The sequence below is a fragment of the Elaeis guineensis genome, chromosome 14 (genome assembly GCF_000442705.2).
Source record: "Elaeis guineensis isolate ETL-2024a chromosome 14, EG11, whole genome shotgun sequence".
Classification (NCBI taxonomy): domain Eukaryota; kingdom Viridiplantae; phylum Streptophyta; class Magnoliopsida; order Arecales; family Arecaceae; genus Elaeis; species Elaeis guineensis.
The window spans coordinates 55,048,454-55,065,732 of record NC_026006.2 but is presented as its reverse complement, the minus strand read 5'-3'; the positions used below and the strand labels follow the sequence as shown (position 1 = coordinate 55,065,732).

Below are 17,279 nucleotides of genomic sequence, written 5' to 3'. Positions count from 1 at the left end.
TATGAGCATTGCATAGATTATTGTAGTGTTGACTATTAAAAAAAAGTTTTGACTAAAAACGATATAAATAGAGCATTCATCTTAATTAAGCCTTAATCCAACAACATTACCAAAGAGCCCTAAAATTGGCATCATCAAAGAGTTAAGATGGAAACATTGCACAAAATTTTTTTTTATGAACTCCTACATGAATATTAATCCAACTACATGTATTTGAGTTTAAGCTACACTATAATTTAAATCAACAAGTAACATGCAATTTCAAAAAAATCATTCTCATAGATAAGTATTAAAGCATAATTAAAAAAAATAATTAACTTACCTACAGTTAAAATATCAAAAGAGAGATGGTGGCGTCGATCGGAGGTGGTGGCTCAATGGGAGAAGGGGGGTGATCCGGGAGGGGGGGCCGGTTGTGCTCAACGAAGGAAGGGGGGGTGGCCACGGCAAGAGGGAGGGGAATGGGGCCGGTCACGAGTGGAGAAGGAGGCCGACCGGGGAGGGCTGAGGTTGGTCGTGTGATGGGAAGAGCCCGGTCGAGGAGGTGGACACCGATCATAGGATGGGGAGAAAGCTAGTCGAGGAGGCGGATGCCGGTCGTGAGGAGAGGGATCCAAGGTTGTCGGGTGGGGAGGAGATCGATCACAAGTGGGGGACCATGGGGAGGACCGTAGGGTGGGGAGGGGACCATAAGTGGGGAGGACTATTTGCAGGGTGGGGAGGAGACTATTGGGGGAGAAATATGAAATTGCATGTGGAAGATGCGGTTTCAAGCTGCGGTTTCAACTTGAAACCGCATCTTCAACATGCGGTTTCTATTTTCGAATTGTAATATTTTTTTAAAGATCGTAGGCCACATGGAGAAGAAATCGCATGTTGGACATGCGGTTTTGGAATGGCTTTCCGATCAGCAAAATTACCATAGATTGAGAAATAAGTTGGGTTTGGAGGTATATTTGTAATTAAGTTTTAAAAAATAATTAAAAAATCTAATAAATTGTAAGGAATTCAGTTTAGGATAGTTCAAAAATTAAACTATTTGGATTGATTGACCATTCTTCTAAAATAAGCTTCAGTCAGAAGTTGGACTCGGCGAAGTCCTTGACTTCAAAACAGGCCTGGCATGTTGAGAACTTGCATAGGTTTCTAATATCATGATGATTAATTTGTGAAATTTGATCAATAATAAACACATAAAACAACATCAACATGCTAGAGTAGACTATAAAGCTAACACACTGACAATCTTGTATAAGCTCTATAAAAACTTTACTTAAAAAAAAAAAGCTAACATATTATCAATTTGAATCCAGCCTATTTATTAAACAGATAAATCGATTTGACCTACTTAACCTATTTATTAAAAATCAAATTAGGTTAAATGGGATAATAGGTTATGTGGATTTTTAATAGATTAAATACGTCAGATTAAAGGGGTCAAAAATAGATTAAGTATATTTTAAATAAGTTAAACAAATTTTAAACGGATTAAACAGATTAAATGGATTAAATGAGTTATTTTATTTAATCCAATTTGAATATTAAATGGATTAAATAGATCAAATATTTAAAATCTAAATTCGATCTAAATATTAAACAGATTAAACTGATCGATCTGTTTATGATCCAAATTCATTTAGCCTGAATCCAAACATGTTTATGATAGATCGAATATGGTCGGATTGATGGATTAGGTCATATTTTGCTGGCTTTATTCATGGATCTAATAATTAAGTATTTTGAGTAGCTTCATAGAGTTTTAAATTCCAATCTATATATTAGTTGGTAAAAATAACTCTTTAGTTGATGAGCAATTATTCAAGTAAATTATATTGTCATTTTTTTACATTATTTACTATTTTTAGTTGTGTAATGAATAATAGTTATTGTAACACCGATTGCTTGATTTTAAATATGAATAGATAATTCTAAGCAAATAAATATCTACTAATATCAATTTTTAAAATATTTAACTAAACAACCCTGGCTAAGTTTATTTTTGAAAGTAGTTTGGCTATTTTTTTATAAAAAGACTAAAATATTTAACAAATAAAATTTCAATTAGATTACTACCACTTGGCTAGGAATCTAGATGCAATTGAATTTTGTAAAAGTTGAATGGAGCAAGCACACAATGCTATCATATATTTTTATCATCTTTGGATGTCTAAGACTTGCCGGCTCATACGTCAATCATATCCATATTGAATTACTAGTATGTAAACCGTGTCTTGCGGTGAGATTTAACAGAAATAAAAAAAATAAAATATTTTATCAACATATAAATTTTTTATACAATATAACATATAGTATTTTTATTAATTAATGAATCTATATACATACTAATTTTCATCTTTGATAATCTTTTCATTTAAACTGAAAATATAAATATCACAAAATTTTATAAAGTATCACTGAATTAAAAAGGTTCTCTAATAAAAAATGATTAAAAATAATAATATTTATAATTAAATTATCTTCAATGTAATCTTTTTATCTTTATTCCATCATTTTGAATACATATTATAAATAAAATCCAATGACATTCTTTTTGAATCGAAGCAAGATCAAAACTCCTGAGCATAAAATACATATAAGTCTTTATTATAGAATACAAACATACAAATAACATAAATGCATCAATGCCATAAAAAAATATATAACAAGACTAAAAAGAAAATGAAATACTTGCAATAACCTTTGTTTCATATAAACATGATACATAAAATCATTTTATTTTATTTTTTTCAATATTAATCCAATCCTAAACAGACCTTTAGTTAAACCAACAATATATTTAATCTGGATTCGAAAAATAAACAAACTCGATATTAATCCAAACTTGATTATTAATTTTTTTAACCTAACCTATACGATGTTACTGATCCATCCCAATATGTCTTAACCAGATCCAAACTTATATATAGATTATCTATTAGTAAATCTTAAAATCAATCAACAAATACAATCGATAACTTTAAATTTATTTTTTAATTATCAATTTTTAAATCAAATATGTATATATATATATATATATATATATATATATATATATATATATATATATATATTAATTTTATATAATCGAAATGGTCAACTTTATTTATGTTGAGTTTTGGATGTTTTTCAGACAATATATAATAAATTTCAATATTTTTATATATTTTAATATAAAATTTTAAATTTAATTTTAAAAATAAATTTTTTCGATGAGTTAACCCAATCTATTTTATTTTTTAATTTTTTGATATTTTTTATTTATATATAATAAATCAAAATATTTTACATATTTATATATAAATTTTAAAAATTTATATTAAAATATAATATATAGATTTAAAAATGTAATGGATCAATCTTGCTACAATGGGCTGTAGTCAGACGGTTATTTTGGGATATTCAATCTATTATAAATTTTAATAAAATTTGTTAAGTAATGTCGTATAGACTTTAAAATTAATTTAAAATTTAATGTTAAAATTCATTTGGATCTCTCAGTAATCCGACTTGATTATCAAGAGGACGAGAGAATTTGACCCCTGAACCTTTAAATACTACTCGGCTCCAAGTCTCCCAGCCGATTTAACGGAGGGAAAGGAAATATCCAACGCAAGAGACCAGCCATCGTCCAAGCTTCCCTATTGGGCCGCTCCAACCCTCCCACCCGATTGAACTGTTGAGGACGGAAAAACCAGAGGAAAAACCCGGGGAAAATTTAGGAAAAATCAACGGAAAAAAAAGGAAAAATCAACGGAAGAAAAAAAATGGAAATACGGAAAAAATCTAAAGGTATCGCCTTTCCCCACATAGATTGATATTTTTTTTCTTTTCATTTCGTTTTCTTTTTCGGAGATCTGTGGGGAAGGAGGACACCGGAGAGAGATCGGAGGGGTTTCTTAAGTTCCGTTTGGGGTTTTATCTGAGGCATATGGGTTTTGTGGGAGTTGTTGCGCTGTGAGTTTGTCCCTCGAGGTTTTGAGAGCTTAATCTTGGTAGAAGCATGATATTTTGTAGGGTTTGGGGATTTTTCATCGAAAGGATTCTTCTTTGGCTGCAAAATTTTCAATTCATGAGGCTCTGTTATCATGATAACGATGTGGGGTCTAGCTGATGGGGATCGCCGGCGGGTGGCATTTTCGGTGGAGGTGATGGGGGCTGCTGCATAAGAAGAGTTCAGAACCCAAACGGCATCCTCTCCGATGCCTCCATCGTTGCCATGGACGACCATTCCGTCTTCGCCATGCTCCCTATGGTCAAGGGCATCGGCGCCTCGTCCGTCCACATGTTCATATGATCTTCTCTCTCCACTGCCCACCGTCCGATGTGCTCCTATAACACGTGGTGCGCTGAGAGTCATGTGGAGTCTCCTTTAGGGTATAGATAAAAAGTTTTCAAAGTAGTGCATATTGCAAAATAATTAGTTTTAGGTAGATTTTGTTTAAATCTATGGATCATATTTTCATCCTTCTTAGATTAGCCTTAGTTGCACAAATTGTGCTGACCTTTTTTTCTTACACCAAATATGTTGATTGAAAAGCTTGGTTATGTAGTGCACAATTTATTTTTCTTTGTTCTTTTTAAATTTTTTGTGGGTTGTCTCCTGTTATTTCTTAGTTTCGAGTTATATAAACGACATAAGCATGTAAACATCTGCAAAGTACAATATGTTATATGTAAATATCTGCTACTTTTCTGGGAAGATATACATTTTATCACAATCATTATGGTATTATGTAATTTGTATTATATTTAGATTTGGGTTTTGTGGTGCAGGGATTGGAATGGCAGATGGTAGACATGATGAACTTGCGGACCTCGGAGGTCTGACTACATCAATAGGGCAACTAAACATTGAAAATGCTTCAGTGCTGTCTATTAGGAGAGATCAAAATGATCGACAAGGTATGAGTTCATGGTCCTGCTAATACTTTATGAAATCAAATGCCTGACTGCTATCTTGTTGATTATTATTATTATGATGATGATGATGATGATTATATCTTGGTCTTGGTCTGTTATGTCGTAGAGGATATTATAATGGCTCGTAATGGTTTTCAAAATTTAATTGTTGTACTCTGTGGGCCAAAATGGCATCCTTTTGAACTTTTCTTCTTGTCATGTAAAGGTGGTTATCATCAAGAGTTGGTTCTTTGTGAATCTAGGAACAGATTTAGCACATATCAAATGATTATTTCCACTTGTTATAATGTATGTTATCCAAAATCCTTTGGCACTTTATTGTTGTAATTGTCTAACCTCTCTCCTTCAAGTTTTTCTTTTTCTATCTATATAAGAAATCCTTTGGTGACTTTTTAGTTTATATAGGTTTGCTAAAGTATTGATCTTTTATTCTAGCAAATGAAAAACCATTGAAAGTTTAGCATCCTGCTCCTGTTGGGATAACAGATTCACTTGCAATATTAGTGTTAATATATGGTGTCATTCAAATTTAAGAAAATATAATCATACTCTAGATTAGCTTTAGAATATCTTACCGTCCTGAAAATCAGGTAGCTACACATGCCAAGGGATGTTTGAATCGTCTTTACTTAAGGTTTGCTTGAGTTGCTATGGTGAGCCTGTGGAGGTTGTCACCCCCTGTCAGATGTTCTGCTTATGCATTTTTTTTTAGTAGCATACCAAGTGATTTATATTGCATACTTTCGATCCACATTCTTTAAGTGAGCCTAAAATTTGCGGAAGTATACCTTAGATGAGGCCCCCCAAAAAAACTTCGTAATTTACATGATAACACATAAGCATATCCAAGTCGACATGTTTAATTGAGACACTTATGCCGGGCAAGCATGTTCGAGATGACAAAGATAATTCCACGCATGATGGATAGCATGGTTCTCTAACACATAATAGATTGCTTGAAATTAGTGATTTTGTCATATATTATGTATGCTACATATGTTTAATCAATACATGGTGTGCAATGATGCCCCTATGTTATCCGGAACTTCAAATGTCTCAAATAATGATCTATTCTGTTAGTACACAAATGTCGTATCTTTTTCCTTTTTTACTTGGATATAGCACAGGTAGGCTTCCTTTGCCACTTTATTTGAGTCAACCCATGATATTACCATCTCTTATTACAATTGGCAAATCTAGCAACAGAAAATGAAGGGCCTCCAAACTCAAAGGAGCCCAATCGGTGAGAATAGTTTTAAAGTCAACTTACTAACTACACCGGAAAGCTTGTGTGCTATTATTTGTCTCTTATTTGAGGTCCTACAAACACTAATCAATCTGTTTTATATGGGAGCCAACCTTGTGTCTTAGAATTTCCTTTGTGCGGAGATATTGTGGTTTAGGCAAATGCATTGAGGTTATCCTTAGTTAATTTTAGCACCATTGAAAAGTAAATACTAGAATTTGACTTTTAGTTTTAGTTTCATTATCTGACTTATATCATTTTTTAGAAAAAGTGAAGTTGTTATTACTAATTATAAGTAGCCAGATGCAATTTCAGGAGCTAAGGGAATGTCTGATTTTTAGGTGCTCAGCCACTTTTTTAACCCACTGAAAACCTTTCTCATCACTGTTGCTCATTTGTTAAATCAATGGCATATATACTTAATGGCTGCTTATAAATACATAGACACTGTTGGTGCAGAATTCCGCCGACGCCGGAGAAGCTGGAGTCGAGGGGATCGCATCCGCCGTCGGGACCTGTAAGGAAAGTCTAAACCGGAGTTGGGGGTGCTCCGGCAAGATCCTCCGACGCTCAAGTCAGTACTCTGCCTCAACAGAAATGGAGCACTCGAATGAGATTTTAGCAGAGTTTCGAGATAGAGTTTAGAGCCTAGAGAAGAACGTATCTGGGGGTCCTTTTATATAGACGAAGAGCGTAACTGATCGACAGCGACATCTGTAACCGTCTGGTAGTGGACCGTTCGTGGCTATGCGGGGTTTGTTGCGGAGAGTAGTGGCATCAGTGGGCCGTTCAGAGCTACGTGGAGTTTGTTATGGAGAGTGAAGTGGTGTCCGTTGTCGCGACTTGCCAGAGAGTGGTGGGGCCACGTAGAATCTGTTACAGAGAGTGGAGTGGGGTAGTGGCCATTGTCGTGACTTGTTAGAGAGTTTGGACCTGACGGCTGAAGCTCGGCTGGGACGTCTGATGGAGCGGCATGGCTCTCTGTCTCAGCAATTTGAGAGGAGTTCGGATGTTTTCGAGGTTGCTGATGGGTTAACTGTTGTTGGACGTCGTTGGTGCTGCAAATGGAAGTCATCTGCTGTAGAAGCTCGGACGAGAACTGCCTGTTGGAGAAGTCTGGCAGGAGTCCGATTGCTGGAGAAGTTCGTCTGGAATTTGTATGATGTAGAAACTTATCTGAAGAATTGTCTGCTGGAGAGGCCTGATTGCATAAGGAATCCGACTGAAGGTCGGCCGATAGAAGAGTCCGGAAGGCATTGTGGAAGTTCGTCTGCTGGAGGAATCTGAAGGATCCTGTGGAAGTCCGGTTGGCGTTGTTGAATGTTGATGGCTGGAGAGGTACGGAAGGCACTGGAGGCGATCGGTCGTTGTAGAAATTCAGCTGCTGGAGCCCGTCTGCTGTAGAAGTTTGTCCGAAATCCATCCGCTATGGAAGTTCAGACGGAGTCCGGTTCTTGTAGAAGTCCGGATGGAGACCGCTTATTGAAGAAGCTCGGCTGAAGGCCGTCTGTAATAGAAGTTCGGAAGGAATTCGTTTACAGTAGAAGCTCGGATGGAATTCGCTTACAGTAAAGGTCTGCTTGCAGCAGAAATTCGGAGTGGACTGCCTGAAATTCGGAAAGCGGTCGACCATCGTAGAAACTCGGATGGATTCTGATCACTATAGAAGTCCTGCTATCGAAGAAGCTCAATCATTGACGAAGTTCGGAGTAAAGTCGTTCGTGGCTGGGAGAAGTCTGGAAGAGATTCGGAGAATAGTCGATCACTGTAGAGAATCGGCTGAAAATGAAGTTCAGAGAGCATTTGGAGCAGTCCGGTAGATGAATGGAGAAGCTCATGATTGAAGAAGTCCGGATGGTATTATGGAAGCTTGGACGGTCGGGGGAGTTCGGAAAGACGCTACACAAGGTTGGAAGCCGGAAGAGCCCTGGAAGGGTCGGCCTTTTACGAACTTCGGCTGGGGTTATTTTGTACCCAACATCAGTCTCCCTACTTTCGAGTTCGGGTTCCGAACGAAGGAAGTACAGAAATTTTCACAGCCGAAGTTGCCTCCTTCGATTTTCATACTCGGTTGTTTCCAGATATTTTGGCGTTTGGCGCATTGGTGCTGGAGCCTTTTCAAATCAAGGCGATCCAAAAAGATTTTTTCGGAATTCTCGTCGGAGCGTTGCTCTAGGTATGACGCAATAATGGTTCTGTCAGTTGCTAGCCACTTTTAGCCTCCTGCTATGGTGAGTGGGACACGTGGCGAGTGTAGATCGGCCGGAGGAGATCCGCAATCATTACTGCACCGGGTCCTGTTGCCTATTTAAATCCGCTCCCCTCCTCCAAGGATTTTACTTCGCCTGAGAGTCCTGCTGGTGCCCTTCTTCTTCTCCGAGAGTTTCATCCCTCTCGGCCTTAGGTGTTCTTCGAGTCGATCCCCATCTCTGCATTTCTGCACCTCTCGGACCAACCTAGGTTAGTTCCAGAACTCTCCTCTTCTTTTTTTTTCTCTTCTCTGCTGTTTTTCTTTCGTTTTTCCTCCTCTACATTCCGCCTGTTCAGTTTTTCGCAAGCACCCCATCTCTTATTTTTTTTTAATTTTTTCGGGATTTTTAGAGTTTTTACTTGATTTAAAATGTCCTCCAACACTTCCTCCTCTAGCAGTTCTAGGAGTTCGTCCGTTCCAGTCCCACAAAATCCTAGCTCTGTAGAAGAACCTCGCCTGGTCTTTGTATCAGACACCATCCCCAGCTCTCTGACTTCGGAGGAACTCTCACTGATTAGGATTTAGTACGGGATTCCTCCGGAGTACAAGCTGGAGCTTCCCGGGCCAACTGGCCGGGCTAGTGCTCCTCCTGGCTGCTTCTGTTTATACCAAGAAGCTTTCCACGTCGGACTTCGACTTCCGCTTCTGCCTTTTGTCATCGCTCTCTTCCGTTTTTTAAACATTTCTTTAGTTTCTGTAGCGTCGAACTCCTTTAGATTTCTGATAGAGTTTCTTTTCCTCTGTCGCCTAGCTGAAGTCCAGTCAACCCTTTCTTTGTTTAGGAATTTCTATACTTTCAAGCGTCACCCTTCGGCAAAGGACTGGTGGTGACTGGTGTTAAGAAAGAAAGAACTGGAAGAAGAAGTCGAAAACTTAAAGCAATCTTCGATGATGGCTGGAATCGAGAGTTCGAAGTCTGAAGAAGCCGAGCTTCCTTAGAGCTTCTTTACCTTTTATTCTATGTATTCTTTCTTTTTCTTGTCGTTTTTCTTTTTTGGCCTTCAAATGCTTTGTAACGTACACTTCACTAATGAAATGAAAAGGAAATTTTTCATTACCTTATCCATTCTTGCATTAAGTTGTCGTTTACCGAACTTCTTTTGTCTTTTGTTTTGTTCGATGTCGACGTTGTTTGAAGGTTCCTGATCGTCGCCGTGTTGATTCGCCCTTAGGGACTGGAGATTTTCGACAAGGGTGTTCTTCCTCGTTGAGACGAGGTCCCTTGAGTCTTGACCTTCAAAGGCTTTGTAATGCACACTTTACTAATGAAATGAAAAGAAATTTTTCTCATTACCTCATCTATTCTTGCTTTGAGTTGTTGTTTATCGAGCTTCTTTTATCTTTTGTCATGTTCGATGTCGATGTTGTTTGAAGGTTCCTGGTCGTCGCCGTGTTGACTTGCCTTTTTTGTTCATGACCGTAGGTCTTTTCGAGGCCATTTGAGTTTGACGCTTCCTTTCGGTGCTCGAGCTTGGGGATTCGAACTTTTCGTTACTTTGAGGAAGTTGATTTTTTTCGGCTTGTGTTGAGTTCCCTCTTAGAGACTGAGGGTTTTTGATAAGAGTCTCCTTCGTTGAGACGAGGTCCCTTGTGTCTTTGATGTAGTTTGTTTTTTCCTTATCACTGGTGTAGTTCGTCGTTTTTCCTTTTTATCTTTCTTTTTTTTTATATTTGGGCGAGGGTTTTCTCTATGCTTTTAGCAGGGTTGTAGGGATGTAGAGGAGCCGTTGAGGAGGCTTTTCTCGTCATCCGATCTTGAACGATCAGGTCTTCGTTTGTGTTAGGACGAGGTTCTCCTCCTGTTCTCGACACAGTCAATTTCAGCTCATGCTAGGACGAGATTTTTCTCCTGTTCTTAATAGGGCTGTGGGGGCACGTAAGGGCCGTTACAAGGGCCTCTCCTTCTATCCGGTCTCTAAATAACCGGACCTTCGACTTTGCTCATGTTAGGACGAGGTTCTCCTCCTGTTCCTAATATGACTGTGGGGGCATATAAGGGCCGTTGTAAGAGTCTCTCCCCCCATCCGGTCTTTAAATAATCGGACCTTCGACTTTGCTCATGTTAGGACGAGATTCTCCTTCTGTTTCTAACATGGTTGTGGGGGCACATAAGGGCCGTTGTAAGGGCCTCTCCTCCCATCCGGTCTTTAAATAATCGGACCTTCGACTTTACTCATGTTAGGACGAGGTTCTCTTCCTGTTCCTAACATGGCTGTGGGGGCACATAAGGGCCGTTGTAAGGGCCTCTCCCCCCATCCGGTCTTTAAATAACCGGCCTTCGACTTTGCTCATGTTAGGACGAGGTTCTCCTTCTGTTCCTAACATGGCTGTGGGGGCACATAAGGACCGTTGTAAGGACCTCTCCCCCCATCCGGTCTTTAAATAATCGGACCTTCGACTTTGCTTATGTTAGGACGAGGTTCTCCTCCTGTTCCTAATATGGTTGTGGGGGCACATAAGGGCCGTTGTAAGGGCCTCTCCCCCATCCGGTCTTTAAATAATCGGGCCTTCGACTTTGCTCATGTTAGGACGAGGTTCTTCTCCTGTTCCTAACACGCTTAGTTTCGATTGTCGGAAGGAGTTACTCCCTGTCGTTATGTGCTCATGCCAAAAAAAAAGATATGCAAATATGAAAGAAACTTTTATTTAAGGCAAAGTTATTGGTAATACATTCGTAAATTTTTTGAATCCCATAGCCGCGGAAGGTCTGCTCTCCGTCGGGGTCCTTTAGAGATGGAGTTGATGATCTCAATTGGAGGTCGATCTTCACGCTGCTCCTCCCTCCTTGGCGGCTCCGACTGTGGCAGAGTCGATCGATCTTCCCTACTTTCAGGTCGGCGTCGAATGAATCTGTCGAGCCGACCTTGTCTGATGAGCTCCTCGATCTCGTCTCGGAGCTGAATGCACTCCTCCGTGTCGTGGCCGTGGTCACGATGATAGAGGCAGAACTTGTTAGGATTGCACTTCTCGGGGTGTGTGCACATCCTTTCCAGCATTGGCAGCTGCTCCCTGACCTCTATCAGCACTTGGGTTTTCGATGCGTTGAGAGGGGCGTAGCTGCGGAATCTTCCTGGGGGAGAGCCCCGCCGAACTCTGCGGTTCGGGCTTCTCTGCCTACGAGTTCGGGGAGGAGTCTGGACACATTTGTGTCCGGAGGGAGTTCGAGAACGTGGCCGAGCTTCACTCGGCTCTTTTTCAACTGCGGGCTTGCTGGAGTCTCCCGCCTGCCGCTCCTTTGCAACCTCCTCGTCCTTCATCTTGAAGGCTTCTTCTGTTCGGGCATATCCTTCGGTTCGAGCCAGCAAATCAGCGAAGTCCCTGGGATACTTCTTTTCTAGGAAAAACAGAAGATCGTTCTTTTGAAGATTGCCCTTCAGGGCGGCCATTGCAACCGATTGGTCCAAGTTCCGGACCTCCAACGCGGTGACGTTAAAACGGTTGACGTAAGCTCGGATGGATTCTCCCTCCTTTTACTTGATGTTGATGAGGGACTCCGAACCTCTCCGGAGACGCCGGCTGCTGACGAAATGAGCAACGAACTGGTGGCTCATCTGATCAAAGGAGAAGATAGTACTCGGTTTCAGTGCCGAGTACTCTGCTCCCTTCAAGGTAGACGGAAAAGCTCAGCACAGGATGGCGTCTGGCGTGCCATGGAGCAGCATCATTGTCCGGAAGGCCTCCAGGTGGTCAACCGGATCCGAGGTCCCATCGTAGCTCTCGAATTGGGAGAGTTTGAAGTTCGGCGAGATTGGTTCCTGCATGAACATTTGAGAGAAAGGAGGGTCAGTGCAGATGTCCTCACCGTAAGCAGTGGGAGCATGGCGGAGCTCTTCGATCCGCCGGTTCATCTCCCGGAATCTTTGATCCAGGAGGTCCTCTCGACTGCGAGTCTCGAGGATCTTCTGGTGGAACGGAGGTAGGGACTCTCCGGGGGTGGAATCGTGATCGGATAGTGGGCTCTCCGTCTTCTGCTTCCCCTTTCCGGGGAAGACAGGGCGACTTGCCCAAGTGGCCCGCCCAGTCACCGGATTCTGGAACTCCGGCGATGCTTTTTCCAACCGCACTGATGCCTGCGGCTGCTGCTGCATGGCCTGCACTGCTTCGATGAGGCCCCTGACCTGCTGAACCAGCAAGTCAAACTGCTCCATACCGACTGCCATTGCCGGAGGAGGAGCCTGGGAAACTGGAGACGAGATCAGAGCTTGTGGATCTCGCTGAGATCTGGCCGCGGAGACCGTGGATCGCCTGGTGGATGCCTTTTGGGGAGGCATCAGGTGGAGATCTGGCAGGAGAAGGAGAAGATGTCGGAGAAGATGACCGGAGACAGTCTCGTTGAGCACTCCTTTAAGAACAAAGGTACTGCGAAGACACAAGCCCCTTCCTCTAGCGCCAATTCTGTTGGTACAGAATTCCGTCGACATCGGAGAAGCTGGAGTCGAGGGGATCGCATTCGCCGTCGGGACCTGCAAGGAAAGTCTAAACCGGAGTTGGAGGTGCTCCGGCAAGACCCTCCGACGCTTAAGTCAGTACTCTGCCTCAACAGAAATGGAGCACTCGAATGGGATTTTAGCAGAATTTCGAGATAGAGTTTAGAGCCTAGAGAAGAACGTATCTGGGGGTCCCTTTATATAGACGAAGAGCGTAACTGATCGACAGTGACGTCTGTAACCGTCTGGTAGTGGGTCGTTCGTGGCCACGCGGAGTTTGTTGCAGAGAGTAGTGGCGTCAGTGGGTCGTTCAGAGCCACGTGGAGTTTGTTATGGAGAGTGGAGTGGTGTCCGTTGTCGCGACTTGCCAGAGAGTGGTGGGGTCACGTGGAATCTGTTACAGAGAGTGGAGTGGGGTAGTGGCCATTGTCGTTACTTGTCAGAGAGTTCGGGCCTGACGGCTGAAGCTCGGTTGGGACGTCTGATGGAGCGGAATGGCTCTCTGTCTCAGCAATCTGAGAGGAGCTCGGATGTTTTCGAGATTGCTGACGGGTTAACTGTTGTTGGGCGCTGTTGGTGCTGCAAATGGAAGTCATCTGCTGTAGAAGCTCGGACGAGAACTGTCTGTTGGAGAAGTTCGGCAGGAGTCCGATTGCTGGAGAAGTTCGTCTGGAATTTATATGATGTAGAAGTTTGTCTGAAGAATTGTTTGCTGGAGAGGCTCGATTGCACAAGGAATCCGGCTGAAGGTCGGTCGATAGAAGAGTCCGGAAGGCGTTGTGGAAGTTCGTCCGCTGGAGGAGTTTGGAGGATCCTGTGGAAGTCCGGTTGGCGTTGTTGAAGGTTGATGGCTGGAGAGGTACGGAAGGCACTGGAGGCGATCGGCCGTTGTAGAAATCTAGCTGCTGGAGCCCGTCCGCTGTAGAAGTTCGTCCGGAATCTATCCGCTATGGAAGTTCAGACGGAGTCTGGTTCTTGTAGAAGTCCGGATGGAGATCGCTTATCGAAGAAGCTTGGCTGAAGTCCGCCTGTAATAGAAGTTTGGAAGGAATTCGTTTACAGTAGAAGCTCGGATGGAATTCGCTTACAGTAGAGGTCCGCTTGCAACAGAAGTTCGGAGTGGACTGCTTGTGGTAGAAGTTCGGCTGAAATTCGGAAGGCAGTCGACCACCGTAGAAACTCGGATGGAGTCTGGTCACTGTAGAAGTCCTGCTGCCGAAGAAGCTCGGTCATTGACGAAGTTCGGAGTAAAGTCGATCGTGGCTGGGAGAAGTCTGGAAGAGATTCGGAGAATAGTCGATCACTGTAGAGAATCGGCTGAAAGTGAAGTTCAGAGAGCGTTTGGAGCAGTCCGGTAGATAAATGGAGAAACTCATGATTGGAGAAGTCCGGATGGTATTATGGAAGCTCGGACGGTTAGGGGAGTTCGGAAAGACGCCATACAAGGTTGGAAGCCGGAAGAGTCCTGGAAGGGTCGGTCTTTTACGAACTTCGGCTGGGGTTATTTTGTACCCAACAGACACACACACATGATATATATGCACATACACACATATACATATAATATTGTATAATTGGATATTTCATTGTTTTTTCATGTACTGTGGAAGGACTAGATGTAGCATATGGTATCTATGGTTGAAAATAGATAATATATATATATATATATATGTATATATTCTATGATTTTGGGAGAATAAGAGTATTATTGTGTGGGTTATCTTGTGTATGTTCTAGTTTCCAATGGTCATCCAGTCAGTAATTTCAAATTTGTTGCACCCTGCAATGTTCTGTCCTCTCTATGCTCTTGCTTTCTATAGGTTTTAAAGAGTTTCCTTGGAGTTTGAAATCTATAAAAGCATCTATTATAGTTGATTCAGAAGGAAATAACTAGATCTGTTGACTTAGCATGTTTTTGTTTCAGATGATGGAACTGATGATTTTTGGTGTGAAGATGATTTTTCTAATGACATTTTAGATGATGGCTCAAGTCATGCATCCGTATTAAACAGAGAAGGGAGGTTCAGGCATAATAAAAATCATACAGTATCCTTTAAGATTGTGCCAAATCATTTACTTATCTTTGTCTACTAGCTTAAGTATGCAGAATTTTTTAATTCATTGCTGATTTTTATCTTCTCGAAAATTTTTGAATCATGACACTTTGGATAACTTGACAAAATTTTGGATGGGATATCGAGATGGTATAACAGCAGGCAAGGAAGCTTCTGCACAAGAGGGTTTTAATGTTGGCTTTAGGCAATCTGTGCATGTTGGTTATAGGTGGGGCCTTGTCAGGGGCATTACTAGGTAAAAGGAAATTTTCTGCTATGAGTCCTTATGCATATGCATGAATATGTCAAGTCATTTTTGAAATCTATTGATTCATACTGATTGCCCTTCTTTCTTTTAAAATTTTCTTGGTAATTACAAGCACAGTGCGCTCGCTGGCCTCTCAGATTCCGCTAAGGAAAAGTTGGTGAAGCAGTTTGAGAATAGAGATAGGTTTCAGAATTTGGATAAATCTGTGCAAGCAATATCTGCAAATGATGCTCTCAAAATGTATTATAATAGCATCTTACAGAATGAATCCGTGCAATCCCATGATCATCCAGAAGGAGATCTGCAAGCAGCATCCTTGACAGATGAAGATTCAATCTCCAATAAGTTAGAGAGTCTGTATAACGACCTTATTTCTCTTCTCCATGATACTCCAGAAATTAATGTAACTGCAATTAAGACCTGAGTTGGTTGAATGACCTTCCCGTTAAAGGAATGGTCTGGTATTATATGAATGAACAAATAGCATGTATTCCTTATATTGTGGCTTATCGGTTACATTTCACCGCAAAACTGTTACCATGCTGTTCTGTGCTAGTGCATTATAGACTGGAATGCTGTAATCTGTAGAGATATGCTTTTTGTTGTTTTACTATAGCTGCTTCTTCCTTGCAAGTCATGACAACAAATGTTATGACCAAACCAATCCAGTCTAGTTTTCTTCAATATTTTACCTGTTATTGTATCTTATGCAATCCATATTTTATATAGTTATTGCTTTTGGTTAAAGAGGGACTGGTTTTGTAAATCAGATGTTTATTTTGAGAGGCAATATCTAGATGGACAGGTTTTTGTCCTGATGCTGCTAAATCATGATATGAAACCATTTAAGTGCAAAAATTACAAAATCTACTTCTTCTGCTTATGTTTCTTTTTTGGCATGGAAATGCTATCTTGGGCCGTTCTCTTCAAGACATTGATACTTGGATCAGATTCACATCTGTTTTTCTAAAAAACTCAATTGCTTCTGTGCTCTGAAGAAGCCAACTCTGGGTAGATCTCTTGTGTTTGGTTGTACTACAGAATCACATTTTGTTCGTATTATGCACATCATCAGCTGGCTGGTAAATGTCTATATGACATATCAAATTAGACATCCACATTGTGGATCATAATTTACGATGTTCACAACACCTATAAACAATAATAATGTTTCTGGGTCTCCTTTGCATCAAATGTTTTTAGTTTATGCTTTACAGGCATTCAGTTCTACAATGATTCAAGTCTATCAGATTGTGTTCCCAAGCATTTTACAATATGAAGTTTGTTTGATGTTGTGAATTTTCCATCTTAAGTTAGCAGCATACATTTTAAAACACAAACTCATGGGTATCATTCATTTCATGTGTGGCCTTGATAGATAGGTAACCTCAAAAAAATGTGATTTTTTAAGGTACTTTAAATATTAACAATTATAATTAGTAGTTTAAATACTGTAATTTAATTGGTTCAAGCATTGCTACTTTTCTTTCTCATCATTTTACTGCAATTGTCTATAAAGTCAATTTTGCTGCTATTATAAGGAGTAAATGTGCCTGCCAATGTTCATCATCATTTTAGATCAGGACCTCAAACTTTATCACATGCCTAGCTTAGCAAACAGGTAGGAAAAGAGTAGCTTTATTGTATGGGAGTACCTAGACCGTGAAAAATACTTGATGGAATCAATCATATTCATATGTTTACCTCACATATATAACTAGCTGTCATGAGTATGAAATAAATCAATATCTTGTATGCATATATGGAAATTCAAGTTCACAGATTACATACCTTTTGTCACATGATTCGTGTAAACTCATTGTTAATTTGAAAAGCATTTTATTTTTGATATTTGAGTGTGAATCGTGTGAAGTTCCAGTTGGCATGTGAACGTCTGAATAATTAATTTCTAGTTTCCCAATATGTTTCTGGGTCCAGCTCCTATAATTTTCTAGTTAAGTGACCGCGTTACTTCCGCTCCTTTGGGACTTCTGGAGTTCCCTTTGTGACTCCGTCATCGTGGTTGTCTGGCATATCTTCCGGAAGGCGAACAGTATGGCAGATTAAGTTGCATCATATGTTGTTGAGCACACCGGAATCTAGACCTGATGAC

At 40.6% G+C, this 17,279-nt stretch overlaps 1 protein-coding gene across 3 annotated transcripts; it reads left to right on the top strand.

Annotated features, from left to right (window-relative positions):
- The first annotated feature begins 3,561 nt into the window (after positions 1 to 3,561).
- On the top strand, positions 3,562 to 15,663 carry LOC105057658 (uncharacterized). 3 transcript variants are annotated; one of them, XM_073248678.1, is made up of 6 exons: positions 3,572 to 3,789; positions 4,015 to 4,341; positions 4,774 to 4,902; positions 14,769 to 14,890; positions 15,033 to 15,154; positions 15,284 to 15,663. In XM_073248678.1, the coding sequence occupies exons 2-6, from the start codon at positions 4,200 to 4,202 to the stop codon at positions 15,588 to 15,590; spliced, it is 822 nt and encodes a 273-aa protein (XP_073104779.1). In that variant the 5' UTR covers positions 3,572 to 3,789; positions 4,015 to 4,199; the 3' UTR covers positions 15,591 to 15,663. The 3 variants fall into 3 exon arrangements, with proteins under 3 accessions (XP_010938632.1, XP_073104779.1, XP_029124076.1); XM_010940330.4 differs by lacking the exon at positions 4,015 to 4,341 and having other exon boundaries at positions 3,562 to 3,789; XM_029268243.2 differs by lacking the exon at positions 3,572 to 3,789 and having other exon boundaries at positions 4,236 to 4,374.
- The last annotated feature ends 1,616 nt before the right edge of the window (positions 15,664 to 17,279 follow it).

Coding starts and splice junctions, on each gene's coding strand:
- LOC105057658 (XM_073248678.1), top strand. CDS start 4,200: ATGCCTCCATCGTTGCCATGGACGACCATTCCGTCTTCGCCATGCTCC. Junction 4,342..4,773: donor ATGTGCTCCTATAACACGTG/GTGCGCTGAGAG, acceptor TTTGTGGTGCAG/GGATTGGAATGGCAGATGGT. Junction 14,891..15,032: donor GGCATAATAAAAATCATACA/GTATCCTTTAAG, acceptor ACAAAATTTTGG/ATGGGATATCGAGATGGTAT.